General features: G+C 36.8%; 1 protein-coding gene across 2 annotated transcripts; it reads left to right on the top strand.

The window, feature by feature from the left end:
- The first annotated feature begins 1396 nt into the window (after positions 1-1396).
- LOC113703652 (exocyst complex component SEC10b-like) lies at positions 1397-15497 on the top strand. 2 transcript variants are annotated; one of them, XM_027225092.2, is made up of 26 exons: positions 1397-1758; positions 1931-1965; positions 3093-3191; positions 3285-3527; positions 3611-3685; positions 4242-4343; positions 4534-4584; positions 4689-4794; positions 6086-6205; positions 7078-7169; positions 8562-8727; positions 8808-8884; positions 9168-9266; positions 9365-9455; positions 10014-10099; positions 10237-10410; positions 10751-10804; positions 10910-11038; positions 11155-11247; positions 11331-11477; positions 12660-12757; positions 12854-12938; positions 13823-13881; positions 14421-14519; positions 14610-14693; positions 15007-15497. In XM_027225092.2, the coding sequence occupies exons 3-26, from the start codon at positions 3093-3095 to the stop codon at positions 15083-15085; spliced, it is 2508 nt and encodes an 835-aa protein (XP_027080893.1). In that variant the 5' UTR covers positions 1397-1758; positions 1931-1965; the 3' UTR covers positions 15086-15497. The 2 variants fall into 2 exon arrangements, 1 of the variants encoding a protein (XP_027080893.1); XR_011820094.1 differs by having other exon boundaries at positions 1605-1758; positions 12854-12906.
- The last annotated feature ends 1579 nt before the right edge of the window (positions 15498-17076 follow it).

Here is a 17076-nt window from a genome sequence, read left to right as displayed (position 1 = left end):
AGAAATGAATTTGATAGATAGTTTTCTTAAAGTATGTGGCAGTATATTAAGTTTAAAATTACAAAGGAGTATTATTTCTTGGGAAAAAATCATCTAAGGTCAATATAGGATTATCAATGGGGATATTTTGTCTACATCAATAAAGTGAGCCCTAAACCATTTTCCAAGAGAGGTTACATAACTTTTTAAACCTAGAGGGTACTTCTTGCAATCATTATAAACCTCAGGGGAGGTTTATGCAATTATTCCTTTTATTTTGCATTAATTTTAGGACAAGTTAAGGCTTGTCAGCTCATGATGGGGCAAAAAAAAAAAAGGGATAATTTTAGAAACCTCCCCTGAGATTTTTGACAATTTCACTAGCCCCTTCTGAAATTTATAAAATTGAATAAACTTCCCCTAAAATTAAGGTTTTGATAACAAAATTAGCACAATTAGAAGAAATAACATTAAAAAGTACTTTAATGATAGAGATGAACTTTTTATTTCATAAATACCCTTTATGCATGTATATAAGTTGTATTAATAAAAGAATAAAAATAATTAAAAATTAAAAACAATTAATATATAAATTTTATCATTCAAAAAGTTCACATTTAATAAATTAGACGGCACAAATAAGCAATAAAACTACACTAATGATCACAAGATTCAACAAAACAAACTAGTCACCTCTTTTGACATAATGTTTATTATGATTCTTGTAATTTTGAACAGAAAAAATTTTTGAATTTTGTTTTTCTTTTTCCTCTATTCTCCTTTACTAATATGTGTTTGCTATGAATCCATATGTATTTTTTTTTTAGTATAGGTGGAATGATTTGAATTTAAGACTTTTTACTTATACTCCCTCTTCGAACCATTCAATCCATTCCTCCCCCACTGAAAGTCGCTTATAATAAAAGTCGCTTTTGCTTAAAGAGAAAGGCAAAGACATTTCCAGGTAGAAAGATGGTAACCAGTTTTAGCTTTCAAGGTTGGAGGTTGCAATTTTGCTAAAAAGAAAAGAAAAAACCTACATCCTAAAATAATTAAATAAAATTCTTTCAAACATTACACAAGAGAGTCCTAACTTCTACCCAAAAAAAAAAAAGAAAAGAAAAGAAGATAGTCCTAAATAATAAATTTCATAAAAGTAATTACCCTTTGCTTTAATAATCACACCAAATTTAAAAAGGTTTAAGGAAAATACTAACATAAACTAGTTCTTCATTTAATTAAAAAGCCTGATAGTATTCGAGAATCTTATTCTTTATTTTAATTAGACTCTGGATTTAATAGTAATAATTAAATGAAGTGGTATGAAAATAATTATGAACCCAACCTTATACATTGTGAAAATAAGAAAATAATATTTTTACTAATATTTATTTTAGGGAAAAAAGAGAGTCACTCCATAACAATGACAAAATTGAAACAGTGAGCTGTGACGGGGCCGGGGAAACCCAAGCATTATTACTGCGCTTGTTCGTTTCCGGAGAAACGAAAGAGGTAAAAAAGAACGTAGAGCCCAGGATTGGAATGGTAAAGATTCCAGATTTGGGAAATGGGGAAATGAAGAAAAGAGAATAGCAGAATTAAACCGGAATTGGAAAAAAAAAAAACAGTGACTTTTCAGCAAAATCGGCTACCGGCGTACGTATTTGCTTGACAATTGAGGGAATCCTTCGATTTTTCAATAGTTCCTTCTTCACCCCTGCAGCCTCCATTCAGCACCGCCGGATTCCGCCAGTGTTACTGCACCACCGGTGAGAAAAGGTACGTCTTGGATCTCTTCCCTCCAAAATTACTTCCCCCCCAACGTCCTCCTGCTCTTTCTGATCTTCGTTGATCTCTTTCACCTCCTAACCGATCCCCAATTTGATCATTCGTTTTCTCCTCAATTCCAGTTAGAAATTGATCGTTGTGGTTATACTTTACTTTCTTGTAGGATTCACACGTTAACAATTGTAACCGGTGGGCGAGGTAAGTGTTTTTTTTTGGGGTCCTATTACTTTGGATTAATTATTAGGACCTGCTTTGATTTTAGTTCTGTTGAAATTCGTTTGAGTTTTTTTCTGCTATATGCAACTATTTTTCTTCTATAGTAAATTCCTGGTATAACATAGTGCATAATGCAAGTTGGGTAGTATTTGATGTTCTAATTCCCTCAGTGGTTTCTCTGGGGTGTATAAATGTCTGCAATGTTGTGTCAAGTGGTAATAATTGAGTTTTTTCGCACTGTAATCTCAGTAGGTCTTTTGCCATGTTCTGTTAGGTAATCCAAAACGGGGATGTAAGAAAACCTTACCTCATATGTAACCGTGTCTCTGATACTCAAGGCATTGAAAAATAGTGTATTCTGTGCTTTTCCATTAATTTCTTCAACTTAGCAGTATCATTAGGACATCAAACTGCAAATTTCCTGCTAGAAGTTCAGCTCTTGCATAAGGATACCACTTTCAGCTTAACACGTCTTGCTTGATCTTGTGGATTCTCTTCCTTGGTTCATAAACTTCATCTGTTCTTGTTAGAAATGCTTGTGTTGCGGTACTCCATTCTTCATGAGTTTTGTCAGCCTGGAGATAACCACAACTAATAGGGTATTGCATTTAACTAATGAAGACATGCATGGGGAGCTTTCTCAGAAACCCAAACTAAAAGCTGGATTGGGACTAGCCTTATCAACAAACTATGATTATGTGTACTTGTATCATCGCTTGAGTCTTAGACCAAGTAATAAACGCTGTCTATTTTCTCGGGATGCTATGAAGGGATGAAATATTTAGTTTGGTCCCCAAATGACCCATATATTTGTTTCGTCCTTGTTTGGGTTGAGCTAGCCTATACTCAATATGGTTAGATTCCAAAACCACTCTTGCTAAGGGGGATATCTGCGCATTTGGGTCGTATATCTTGAGTTCCTCAATTGTGCTACTTGTGTTTCATCCTGATCAAGTGTGATACCAAGTTTTGAATCTAAGACCTAATATGAAGCAACGGGGACAAAGCAAGAGGGAAGATGGATTCCCTGGTGAAAATGGGATGAAGAAAATGAGGATCTAGTATTAAAGGTCTCTACTAATAGTTGCTTGTATACTCTTTTGCATTAGATGAAAGAAAGTAGAGATGGTACCAGGACTGCTAGAGCATCTACAAAATCTTCATCTGCCGACTCCTATCCACTTGTTCTAGACATTGATGACTTCAAGGTGACTTCTCAAACATCACTTCATTGAGTGGTTGCGTGTGTGTCCACATAAGGAGCTAACAAGGGCCAGCACCATGCTTATTATGGTATGCAGGGGGACTTCTCTTTTGATGCCTTGTTCGGCAACTTAGTTAATGAGCTGCTGCCTTCTTATCAAGAAGAGGATGCAGATTCAGCAGAGAGCCATAGCAATATCACTGCTAATGATCTTTTGCCAAATGGGAGCTCACGACTTCCATCAGATGCAGGAAAGTCGAGTCCGATGTTTCCTGAGGTTGATGCTCTACTGTCTTTGTTCAAGAATTCCTGTACACAGTTGATTGATCTTAGAAAGCAGGTAGTGGGTCTGAACCAGTGGATATACTTTTGCTTTGTCATCTATCACAATCTGTTTAATATCTTTTCCTCCTCTCTTTAAAGATTGATGGGAAACTGCACAATCTTAAGAAAGAAGTTTCTGTCCAAGACTCTAAGCACCGCAAGACACTTGGTGAGGTTAGTTTTCCTGGATACCTTAAGTAAGACTTCACAATTTGCTATATTCTGGTGGATGTATATGCTAGTTAAGTACTTTGGGTCTATTTGTTTCTGTTGGGAAAAGTAAATATGATTAGTTTAGACAGGCAAACCACTCACAATTTCGAAGTCCTTTTTGATACTTTTAAATCTGCAGAGGGAAAGGAAAGTTTTTATAACCACTAGCTTAAGATGAAAGCTAGCTGACTGGAAGCTCTTAATTTTAAATTTTAACAGGAGAATTAATTTTTCAAAAGGAAAAAAAAAAGAATTTTCATATGTCCCTTATAATGAGAAAGCCATACATGTAGGAGGTCTAGGGCAATTTTTAGGATGGCACGCCATATGCTTCCCTTGTCTTTTCTCAGTAAAGCAAATTCATCTTTATTCTTCTCAATTGGCTTCTCTTTACTTCTTTACAGCCCTAGCCTTTTCCCTATCAGTATGAATGTTTGGTACTCTCTTTTTTTATGTTAACATTTATTGAGTGCTATCACAAACACATATGGATTCCATTTCTTTTCACAAATTGCAGCTCGAGAAAGGTGTGGATGGCTTGTTTAATAGTTTTGCTAGGTTGGATTCACGGATATCTAGTGTTGGGCAAACTGCAGCAAAAATCGGTGACCACTTACAGGTAATGTCTGCCTTATGCTTTATTACCTTATTTGGTTGTTTTTGCTCATTTTTTCAAAAAACTATCTTAGTGGACTTTTCCAGTTCTGAGTAGCTAAGATTCTGTAATATTTACTGCCCTACCAAGTTGGTACAACTAGATTGGTTTCATGGTGTCTACATGTTTTGATTTTGGGATGCTCTTTTGTCAGAGTGCAGATGCTCAGCGTGAAACTGCTAGTCAGACAATAGAGCTCATAAAGGTGTCTATTTAGTTTATTTCAATTTTTTGTTTCTATTACGTGAATCATTTGTCTGCCATTGCTTATAAAACCTTAACAAAGTCTCGTTGATTCTCATACTGCAGTATTTAATGGAGTTCAATAGTAGTCCGGGAGACCTGATGGAGCTTTCTCCTCTCTTCTCTGATGACAGCCGTGTTGCTGAAGCTGCTTCTATTGCACAGAAATTAAGTAAGATTACCAAATGCTGATGAACCTATTACTTCATTAAATTCTGCATAATAGTTTACTTGACTATTTGATCAGCAAAGTCATCCAGAATTTGTTACGTTGACTTAAATTTTAGTGTTCAAACTACTTACTTACTAGCTGTGCCTTTGAATGTTTTCTTTGTTCTTTGAACTTTTTGGTTAGTGGTTGGAACTTATTTCCCTGAAGCCAGGACCTATACAAAAATTTATCCTGTTGAGAACTTGTCATCATTTTTCTTTCACATTACAATATTGTTTGATCAAGACACCTTTGGTGTAAGTATATTATTATGAAGGTTATAGAATACAAGAGATGCATCAAGGGGTTGAGACAATAGTTTTGGAGGTTGACACGATAGTTTTGACTATGTTAAACTGTGTTGTAGTCCTTTATGCCTCTGCCTGACCCAGGCCAAGCGCCATTTGCCTCACCATGTCTTATACTAAAAATAGGTTAACTGACACGGCAATATGGAGAAAACTGTCTTGACGAAAGTATTGGTTCCCCAGGTTCCTGCTTTTCTTTTCTTTTTCTTTTTCTTTTTTTTCCTTTTTCTCTTTTTCCTGCTGTGGGGTGACCCCTCCCTAATGAAGTCTACTTTTCTTAAATGGGTGGTACTGCCCCATCCTATTCCTGCCTGAATGTTTTGCGTGGCACCAGAAATGCTGCTTGGTTGTTTGTCATGATCTGGATGTATTTTTCTTTCCAATCTCGTCTTGGTTTCTGTTTTTGATTTGTCATGTTTGTCTCTTTTAGTTTGTGCTCATTTGAATATGCATGTTTTATGGACCATAGAATCCACCATTCATATTATTAACTTGCTCGAGGGAAATTCTAATAAGTAATCAGTTTAGAGTTCTTCAAAATCATCCCTTGGTGTCAGACCCTGCAACTTAAATAATTGTTGTGAAATATGTTTCTGACTCCGATATTAGCGAAGACAACATTGGTTCAGACGAGCTGTTTTAGAAGAATGTTAGCTAATGTGTGCATTTTTTAGGCTTACCATACATGTATAGTATCTGTTTTTATCTAGTGTTAATTTATTAAATATTCTTACCTATTTCTGAATTCGAGACTCGCTTTCTATGTTGAATGAAAGAGATAGGAAGACAGATAGAGTGAGTTTTTTGTTTTTGGTCTTAAAACATTGATCTGAGGATCCCATCTCGGGGTTTTATACTGCTAGATAAGTAAAGATCATTTGGAAACTCCTTTGGAGTTTTTTGAGTGTATGATGTAATTTGTGGATATGCATGTTTCATGTTAGGGTCATTTGCTGAGGAAGATATAGGAAGACAAGTAGTCACTGTCCCATCAGTTGTGGGGAATGCAACAGCAAGCAGAGGACTGGAAGTTGCAGTGGCCAATCTTCAAGAATATTGTAATGGTTAGTGTTTAATATAGTGCTCTTACACCTACTTGTTCTAATAGAACTTGTTTGATGTGATGGAATTTTTAGCCAAATTGTTTATGCTAACATTATTAAACTGTCTGCTAACCGTCCTGAATGTTAATGCCCCTAAATGAGAAACTGAGGATTCTGGCTTCAGGAGAAATCGAAGACAGTTTGATGGTTGACTTTCAGATATCATCTAGCTTAGGGTGTTATTAGTGTGCAAATGCAATTTCTCTGTTAAAGTAGTATTTTTTTTAGGGTAAAGTTCCAAAATTCAATCCTAGAGGCAAACTGTTTGAGAAATTTGCCAATTTTAGTTTTGTTTTTCTTTTACGAATAAATGGTCTTTCTTGTTTGTGTCTGAAAGTAGTAGGCAGATAGATAGTATTAGGGATGCTGTCTATGTGCATCGAGATTACCAAAAAAGAATGTGGAGTGTATGTTGAGAATAAGTTTCTAGTAGCTTAATTGGATGACAACGAAAGTATCTTGAGAAGATGTGACAGAAGCAAGCGTGAACGTTGGTTTGATTCCCAACTCCACGACAAAATGATTTAAATTGAGGCTGTCAACGACATTTAGATATTTGTTGAAGCACAACAATGTGCTTCAGTGTGCTTCCACGTGTGAAGTAATATTGGTTTGTAAGTGCCAAAGCACTAGGAAAAAGTTCTACATGGCACAATAATGCGACCATCTAAGATTTTGGGAATAAAATAGTAGAAAGAGAATTAAAAGTCGTTGTCTCATAGGGCAGAAAAACAGTGAAGAATTTTTCAAACAGTCTATTTAAATTTGCAATTTGATTATAGATTCTTTCCATGTCTAGTTTTGTGCCAAATATGTGCTTTAATGCCCTGCAGAATTGGAGAACAGATTATTGTCCCGATTCGATGCAGCATCACAAAAAAGGGATTTGTCTACGATGGCTGAGTGTGCCAAAATTTTGTCACAGGTAAATGGTGCTAATTTTTCCTGATATACCTGATGATTACTTAGTTCTTTCTGCTTTTCGTTTGCAACCTCCTGTACTTTTTCTCCAGTAGGTAGTGGTGCTTAATTGACATGGCATGAGAAATAGACTACATAAGCAGCAAACAGGCCTGATGTTCCAATCAGCCATTGAACAGTGGGCTTCTTTAATGAATGTAACCCGCATTGGACAGATTACTGTCTAGGGCCTAAGTGCAAATAGCATGGGCTCTCATCCAACACGTTCAAGCACCATTTACAGGATGTGTTGATTTTTGGGATTGTTTCTTGATCCAACATGTTTAGGGAGCGTGTGTACATGATGTGTTGATTTGTAGTATTATCTCTTGGTCCCTTAAATACCTCTTAAGCTCTGACAAAGGTACGGGTGTAGCTAAAGCTACATAGCCATAAATCCAGGCTACCTGCCTGATGGAAATGAAATTTTTGGGCATAATATGGTCCATTCTAGGTCATTGGTAGCGAATCTATGAAAGAGTTGTGACATTGCACAGGGCGGTGGCCTTATTTACCTGGTGGTTGGAGCAAATATTCAAGCGGTCCTACTGTGTGGGTTTACAACATTATGTCGAGGGAGATATTCCTAGAGTGTCTCGCTTTCCTTGTGTCTTATTTGTGCATCTTACAGGAATCTTTGGACAAGAAACGAGAAAAAGAACAAAGGGATTGGTACCTTTCATTTCATTTTGGCTACTTTCCCATTTATGCTGAGTTTTCGGTATTGGCAAAATAATAGCTGATCTATCCTGCTCAATATGAACACCTTTTTCAAGCTGTCCTTTGCACCTTCCTAACCATTTCTTACTGCCTCTCTTTATGGAGTCACTTTCTCTTGGATACTTTTTTGGTCCTATAATGCACTACCTACATGCACCAAACCTCCACTCTTGCACTTTCCTGTACAATATATTTTGGTGCACCTTACTGCTCCATACGTTTTTTACCAAACAAACATAATATAAGAAAATAAGCAGGGAAAGCAATGAAAACATATAATGGACATAAACTTAACAACATATATCTTTCCTTCCATCTTTTGTCTGGTTTTTTTATTTTTGATTTTCTTACTTTGCTTTTGTTTGATGTGTGGTTTGTGGGAACCAGTTGAACTGCTTGTAACCTGCTCTGTTTTTAATTTAGATATTTTTTTCCCATAATTTCTAAGGAATAAGATTTTGGTTTTCATGGATATGAAGTACTGATATTGTATCTGTCAGTTAGATTAAAATTGTCTGTCAACTGTTCTTGAGACAGCATTTCCGGCAGGAAGAGATAAATTTATAGTAAAATCTTGTCCAAATGTTCCTCCTCTTTTTTTTTTTGGTGCTGTTGATGAACTTAAAATGGCATGCAGTTCAACAGGGGTACTAGTGCTATGCAACACTATGTGGGACTTCGTCCAATGTTTGATTTGGAGGTTGTGAATGAAGATGCCAGATTAGTTCTTGGTGACCAGGGTTCCCAGCCTAGTCCTAGTAATGTTGCACGTGGCCTTTCTTCGTTGTACAAAGAAATCACTGGTATGGAATAACCGCTCTCGACATAATGCTAGTTAAGTTTTTAGGTAACTTCCATCTGATGTGGTCACAACCACTTACAGATATGGTGCGCAAAGAAGCTGCTACCATTACTGCTGTGTTTCCTTCTCCAAATGATGTCATGTCAATATTGGTTCAGGTTTGATATCCTCCTCTTCTGGCTATTCTTCTAACCTTATGGTGTCCTCTCTCTAGGATACAGAGTTTGTGTTTCTGGAAGTTTGGCCTTCACTTCTATCAAGAGAAGTGACCAACCATTTATTGACTCTATCAATGAAATGCACAGCGCTTTTCATTACTGATTGTCCATAATAGATTGGACTCCAGCATTAGTGCATCTTATTTAAATTCATGTAGCAAGTTCATGTAAGCAGGAGATATAGCCTATTCAAATAGTATTTCATTTCTATTCTTGTCTGCAGCGTGTATTGGAGGACCGAGTTCCGAAACTTCTTGAGAAACTTTTGGACAAACCATCTCTTGTTAATTCACCTGCCATGGAAGAAGGTGGACTTATATTAGTGAGTCAACTACTTGATTTACTATCTCTAATCACCTAGTTGAATTTAGAATGGCTCAGAGTTGACCTCCTTTTTTTTTTATTTGCCTGGGAATTCAGTATCTGAGATTACTAGCAGTTGCATATGAGAAGACACAGGAGCTGGCAAGGGACTTGCGTGGTGTGGGATGTGGTGACTTGGATGTTGAAGGTACAAACACTTGCACACTTACCACTTCTACTTGAGACCACACTCATTTAAACCAGGTCTGGTTAAATTCTAAGCTGTTTATGGGGCAATATGAGCACAAGGCACTGTTGCTGATCGAGTTCTAGTGGTTTTCCTAGTGATCTAGCAAACTATTTTCTTTCAAAAAACTTGTTTTTTCGTGTTTGACTTTACTAGTATGCTGAATGACTAAACTCTAGTAGGTCATTGGTTTACTCTCTTTCGGTTCATGTTCGTCCTTGGTTTTTCTTTATTTGATCCTACTAGCAGCTGAGCAACATAGTTTCCAACTGTAGCCAAGAATTTTTAGTAGCAATAAGGCCAATTCCATTCTCATAGCCATGCCCACTCAAAATTTGGCTGGACAAATTTGGCTATTGGATTAGGCCCTAAGGGGAAATAGAAGATAATTCCCATTTGGGTTTAAGATACAATGGATCATTGGTTGAACTTATTTTAGTTTTTTCCTTTTGGTAGTTATGGAACTTTAAGGTAAATTTTCGAGTTCGTGGACTGAGCCAGTTTTATTTTTTATTACAGGCCTAACAGAATCTCTGTTTCTGCCCCACATAGATATCTATATCGAATATGAGCAAGCCTCTCTCAGACAACTCTACAAGACCAAGGTATGGACCACTGTGTTTGTCTGTGTGTGTGCACATATGTCTTTCTGTCTATTGCTCATGCAGTGTTTCTGGAATATCCCATTTTACTCTTTGTTTTCATGCATCTATATAATGCAACTACTGTTTGTGTTGCATAGTTGGAGGAACTACATGCTGAATGTCAGCAATCATCTGAATCAACTGGGACAATTGGACGCACAAAAGGAGCTTCAATTGCTTCTACCCACCAGCAGATATCTGTTACTGTGGTGACAGAGTTTGTGCGGTGGAATGAAGAAGCCATATCAAGGTGTAATTTGTTTGCCCCACAGGTACTAACCACCTGCAGGTGGGCACCTCATGTTTTTATCATCTAATTGCCACTGGCATCTCACACTGCTTAGCCAAGATCAGACTCTACCACATACCAGCACTTGCAAGGGACTTGTGCCTGTACTGTTGTTAAGGACACTCTAGCTTTGATACGTTTGACCTATATGGTGCTAAGTCTAGGGCACTATGAAACTTTATCTAAAGATTACCATGTACTTTACAGTCTTCTTTAGAATCACCTAAGCAAGGGGAACCCCTCTTGTGACTTTGTGGAAATGAAACATCAGCAGTTGTTGTTTTGTTGTCGTGGTTGTTGATGGTTTACTGGTTATCTTGCAGCCTGCAGCACTTGCAGCTAATGTCAGAGCTGTTTTCACATGCCTTCTTGACCAAGTATGCTTTCTGATTTCCTTTTACGCTTCTTGATATTTTCTGGTCATGATCATTAGAGTTTCCTTTGTAACAAGGGTGTATTATGCTCTCCTGTATTTTGGGTAGGTGAGTATATACATAACTGAAGGACTTGAAAGGGCTAGAGATAGTCTTACTGAAGCAGCTGCTTTAAGGGAAAGGTTTGTAATTGGAACAAGTGTTAGTCGAAGAGTTGCTGCTGCTGCTGCTTCTGCTGTAATTACTTGAGCTCTTTCCTTTTGTGGTATAGTTATACTAGTTATATATCTCGGAAAGTTATTGCTGCTCAATTTCTAAGTTGGACTGGTGACACAAAACATTGATTGTAATAGGCCGAAGCAGCTGCTGCTGCTGGTGAAAGCAGTTTCAGATCTTTCATGGTGGCTGTGCAACGTTGTGGAAGCAGTGTGGCCATTGTCCAGCAAGTATGTTCGATTGTTGCCAGTAGTATCAGATTCTAAATCTTCTTTCTGCAAGCATGTTTGTTGAACTAATTCTTCCCATGCAGTATTTTGCGAACTCTATTTCCAGGCTTTTATTACCAGTGGAAGGTGCTCATGCTGCTTCTTGTGAAGAAATGGCAACAGCTATGTCAAGTGCAGAGGGTGCAGTACATAAAGGGCTACAGCAATGTATTGAAACAGTCATGGCTGAGGTCTGTAGTTGATATTCCTTAACTAAATGTGGAGCGTAATTGATGTAGCTGCTGAAGCTGAAAGAACTAGTTTGTTTGACATGCTATCTGAGATGAGCTTAATTGACTCAAATAGATTGTCCTAGTTGTCTCGTTGTCCATTTTTAAATTAATATCCACTTTGCAGAAATTGGAACTTCTACAGTTTAAAATGATGAGTTCGTTAGGTTTATGTGGGTCCATTTGTATTGTCTCTTTTGGGTGTTTGTCTAAAATTTTACTGTAGCTTAGTGCAGTTCTTTTGGGCGTTTGTCCAGAACACTTTTTTGTTTTCTCTCTCTCTCTCTCTTTTTAATACCCTTCTCTTCCTCCTTCCCACCACCAGCAGCCACCCTTCTACTCCCGTTCCCCACCCGCCACCACTCCTCTCCCCTCTTCTCCTCTCCATCCCTCCCTCCTCCTTACCTTCTTCTCCTACCCCAATCCCAGCACCCCCCCCTCCCTCTCTCTGTTTTCCATCACCTTCTTCCCCTCCCCATCTCCCCTCCTTCCTACAATGGAGAGGAGAAGGGATGAGAGGAAAGGGGGAGGGGTGGGGGAGAAGGTGATGGAGAAGAGAGAAGGGCAGCGAGAAAGGAGGAGGGAGTAGTGGTTGTACTTTTTTTTAACGTGTTTTAGGAAAATTTTTGGTGTTTTAGGTTGTTTTTAATAAGTTACTGTAGGTGGTGTTGTGGCAAAAATTTGTCTTTCTAAGACACCCTTAAAATAGGTGTGACAAACAGAGCCTATATCTTCTTTAATAGTTTAAACATGCATAAGGGTAGCTTACGGCCACATGTATTCCTCCCTTTTTAGTTTATATTTGAATCTGCTATGGTCATCAAAATAATCCTTACAAACAACAATAAAGAAAGTAAAGCACATATATTATCAATTTAAGAAGATCAAGCAGAATATGACATACTTTAGCACCTGATTTGTAAACTTCCTTATTTTGTTGAGAAATTATTTTTATTTAAATCCCAAACAGAGACTAATTTCCCAGTTATAGATGATGTTTCTACTTTTATTGAGCTTGACTTTATCTGTCTTTTCAGTTATCACATTTTTTAACTCTAGCTGTGAAGCTTTATGGTGAATCAAAAACATTAAAACTATTCAACATTAGTCATGAAGGTACTTCGCCTTTAAAACTCTTATCAGGTGGAGCGGTTACTATCAGCTGAGCAAAAAGCAACAGATTATCGGTCACCTGATGATGGGATTGCTCCTGATCATCGGCCAACAAATGCCTGCACGAGGTTTGTGGAACTTGCTAATACTTGCTGTGTTTGTTGAATACCCTTCCATTTTTTTCTCTGAATAACTGAGGTTCGGACATCTCCTCCTTTTTCTAGAGTGGTGGCCTACCTTTCACGAGTGCTTGAAGCTGCATTCACTGCGCTAGAAGGTCTTAACAAGCAATCTTTCCTGACTGAACTTGTACGGAAAATTTCCTTTCCCCTTTATCATACTTTTAAGTCCTGATTCTCATGGCTGTCTTGCCCAGAAACAATAGACGTGAACAGTTGCACCTGTGTGATTTTTTCCATTATCTTTGGTTAAAATTTTCAAGTTGCTCAAAATAAATTTTGTCCTTCAGAATATCCCTGTTTTCCCTGCATGGTCAGCCAATTCTTCTTCACTTTTGCCAGTTACTTAGGAAAAAAATCTGAGATGCAACTGTGAGCGGAAGTTAATAGTTGATGAAAGCCACAGGTGGTAATATGGTTTTGAAACATTTGGCTCTATGCAATAGTAAAGTGTGCCTGATGAAACTTGGAGGGGTGAGAATTGATAGATGGAAGTAGGTTTTCGGTGTCAGGCCAGGCTATGCTATGGCTGTAGCTTCTTTTTTTTTTGTGAAAAGTCAACTTTCAGTACTGTAAACAATGTTACAAAAGTGTGGAGTAACTGGAGCAAATGCCCCAAAGTTAAAAACTGTCACACTCACAGCTGGAAGGTTTGAAACCGTTCCTTATCTTGGTTAATGCATAAAGCCTAATCTCTAATCTCCTATGGCTGTAGCTGAGCATACATTTTTCGTAGCGCTATATAGTAGCAAAGTGTGTGTGTGTCTGTGTAGCTATGTATAAATATGTATGCATCTATGCATAATACTAGCAGCCTATCTTATAGAAATGAAAGATGACATCTTGAATAGATTGAAATTTCCATCCTCTGCCCATAATGGTGATGATATGCACTTTGTGTTGAGTGATCCTTCTCAAATTACAATTAAAAAAAAAAAACTTTTTCTTCGCATGCTTATTCCTTAGAATTGATGTCCTGACATGGTTGTATTTGGCATCTTTGTCGTGTTGTAGGGAAATCGCTTGCACAAGGGTCTGCTTAATCATTGGCAGAAGTTTACTTTTAATCCTAGGTAATCTTTGCCCTGATATGCTATTGGGGTTTTTTAAAAAAAAAAAATTTAAGAATCCACTTTATATGTGCAACTCTTCTCTCCGGCAACAGATGTCTTCTTCTTTGTGTGTGTCTAATGGTGTTTATATGGTAGTGTATTTCTTCATTCCATGTGTTTTCATATGTTTATTTTTAAATAGAGGACACGATGCACATCTCATTGCAAACACAACTTATATATTCAAGCCTCTGTTATTATAGGAAATTGCATTTATTGCACAAGGAAAATGTATGTTAAAGAAGTGCAAAATTGTTTAGATATTATCTGCCCCATCCTTTTTTTTTTAAAATGTTTGAATTTGTAGAATAATTCGCGAAAATGGTATCTGTACATGGTAAATGATAAACTGTCAGGAAAATATTAAATGAGTATTTCCTCATCATTTTGAGATAAAAATAAGTACAAAATCATTATAGAGATGGTTAAGGATTTTTAATTGAATGGGGCCCCTGTTTTCATGGATAGCTTACCAATTTCCTTTGGTTTCTCTTCATTAGTGGAGGATTGCGATTAAAGCGTGATATAACAGAGTATGGGGAGTTTGTCCGCAGTTTCAATGCTCCTCCAGTTGACGAGAAATTTGAGTTGCTCGGCATGTGAGTTGCAGATGTCTCTCATTGATGTACCTATAGACCACCTATTTTAATTACTTATCCATTTTGACTAATGAAAAGTTTTCTCACCAGCATGGCAAATGTCTTTATCGTTGCTCCTGAAAGCCTGTCCAGTCTATTTGAGGGAACCCCGAGTATTAGAAAAGATGCACAAAGGTAATTGTGATAGGATATTTTATTTTTTGAATGTGATATAACCACTTTGCTGCAAATGTTCCCAGGTATATTAGAATTCTAGGTGCAATTTGATTTTCTTTTAAGGTATATGTGAGATGATGATAACTATTAAATTTGTATACTAACATTGTTGGGTTGCTGCATATACTTGGGTCTAATATGCAAGCGTTTCTTTAGTGCGGTGTTGTTTTACATCATAGAAAAAGTTTGATTATCAATGCCGTGTCCACATATTCTTTTAGTGTTATGAATCATGTTACAAGATCGACTTATAAATTGGATGGGTTCTCAGGTTTATTCAACTTAGAGATGACTACAAGAGTGCAAAACTTGCTTCTAGACTGAGCTCCTTGTGGGCTGGCTCCAATTGAAACAACATGCAAGCTCAAGGCGAAATGAACTACTACTCCTCTGAATGGTGAAACTCATTGGCAGATGTATCTATCACCATTGCAACAAAGAAATTTTCTGAGACAGATTGCAGAAATATTCGTGTCTAGAGTCTACTATATTCCTGTTTCTTTCTTCTTTTTTATTTGACTTATGGATATGGTCTTGTGGTAGAGTGTATATTGATGAACTGTTGTAGTTTTAGCTAGATTCTATTTGTTTTTCCTGTTCTGATTATTGTAGAGATGGAGGTACGCGACGGGTGATTCCTTTTTTGTTGATGAATGGCCATGAGAGCTTGTTTTGTAAGTGGTGTTTGTAGTGGAATTGGGAATTTCCATCCATCCTTAATTCCCTTCATTTTAAGTTTATCAATATCAGAGAAATTCTTTATTCTCTTGGATTAGTTAATTACGTGTAAGCGTTTTTTTTTATTTTTTCAAGGTTTTTGTTCAGGGTGATAAATGCAGGTGAAGTTAAGAATCAAGCAAATAGATCCATTCCTTCCATTTGCCATTAGCTCATAGTAGAAGTAAAACAGTAGAAAATGTGAATGCCAGTCTTTTCTGAATATCTTATGGCACTAAGAAAAGTAAAAACATAGCTATAACAATTTGTAGTTGTGGTAAACGATAAAAATACAAAAGAATCTGACAAGGTGAAAAGTTACTTTTCCCTTTTTTGTCAGAAGACCTCGTGTGAGGCTTTGCCGAAGACGTGGTTCCTGGCCATGCCTAAAACCGGATCCATTGGAAAAAAGGGTTATATTGTTGTGTGCTCAACTGTTTTTAATATCTTAATGTTAGATTTTTTGAACCTAAAGAGTTAAATAAGGTCATAACATATCGTTCAGATGTTTCTAACCAAAACTTGGGATTCTGACTCGTCCGGTCCGTCTGTTCCCCCATTGCCACAATTCGCTTGTAAACAGAGAACTTTGCACGATGGAGGGGAATGAGAACCACAAAAAATAACTTTCATTACAAAAGCAAAATGGATAATTTGGCTGTAATCAAAGCAAATACTACAAAATAGGTGTTGCATGTATGCAAAAATTTTAATAGCCGTAATTCGTGATTGAAATTGCTTCATTATGAATCTCAAGCGTCAAATTGATTTTGCATGAATTTTCTCCTCATTACCATTTTCAATATTTAAGAATTTGCCTTTATCTCGCACGCTTTATATGTCATAAAGTGTAACAACACTATATTATTTTTTTCAAAGACAATTCCTAGAAAATGCACCAAAAGCAATCAAACCTAATTTTATGTTGGATTAATTACATTTATCCTATGGCTGTCAACGGATCGGGTTTAGATCCGGATCTGATAATTTTTTCCTGGTACGGGATACCCGGATTCAGATCCGTTTATTCTAACAAAAAAGTGAGTTGAATACCGAATATAGGATTCCGACTCGTATCCGACCCGGACCCGCACAATATATTAATAATTATAAAAAATAAATATTTCTAAATACATTCTTTTACCAAATTAACAATTTAGTAATGACCTTATAGATTGATTTGTGGTTAATTTTGAATTGATTATTACGAGTTATTTGTGATTTAGTTTTGTAATTTGATTTGTTTAAGTTTGGAGATTGATTTGTGATTGTTTCTAGATTTAGTTTTGGAATGATTATAATTCATTCTTGCAAACTTCTTAATATGTAGGTAGTTCCGAATCTTATTTTTATTGGTTATTTTCTTTTCGGGTATATTCGAACCCGATCCAGGAGCCGTCGGATCCGATTTCTGGACTCTAATCTCAAGACCTATCAGTTATGTAGGTTGGACTCGGATCTACTATAATAAAACGGATCTCGATTCGAAATTTTCAACCTGACTCGAACCCGACCCGTTGACAGGACTAATTTATCCTATGTAGTTTTATGTTTGGGAACTTCCCACTAATCTTTAACACAAAAAACAAAAAGGAAAACCAAAAGCAAATTTTTTTAAGACAGA

This window comes from Coffea arabica, chromosome 8e (assembly GCF_036785885.1).
Source record: "Coffea arabica cultivar ET-39 chromosome 8e, Coffea Arabica ET-39 HiFi, whole genome shotgun sequence".
Taxonomy (NCBI): domain Eukaryota; kingdom Viridiplantae; phylum Streptophyta; class Magnoliopsida; order Gentianales; family Rubiaceae; genus Coffea; species Coffea arabica.
This window is presented reverse-complemented; position numbering and strand designations above follow the sequence as displayed.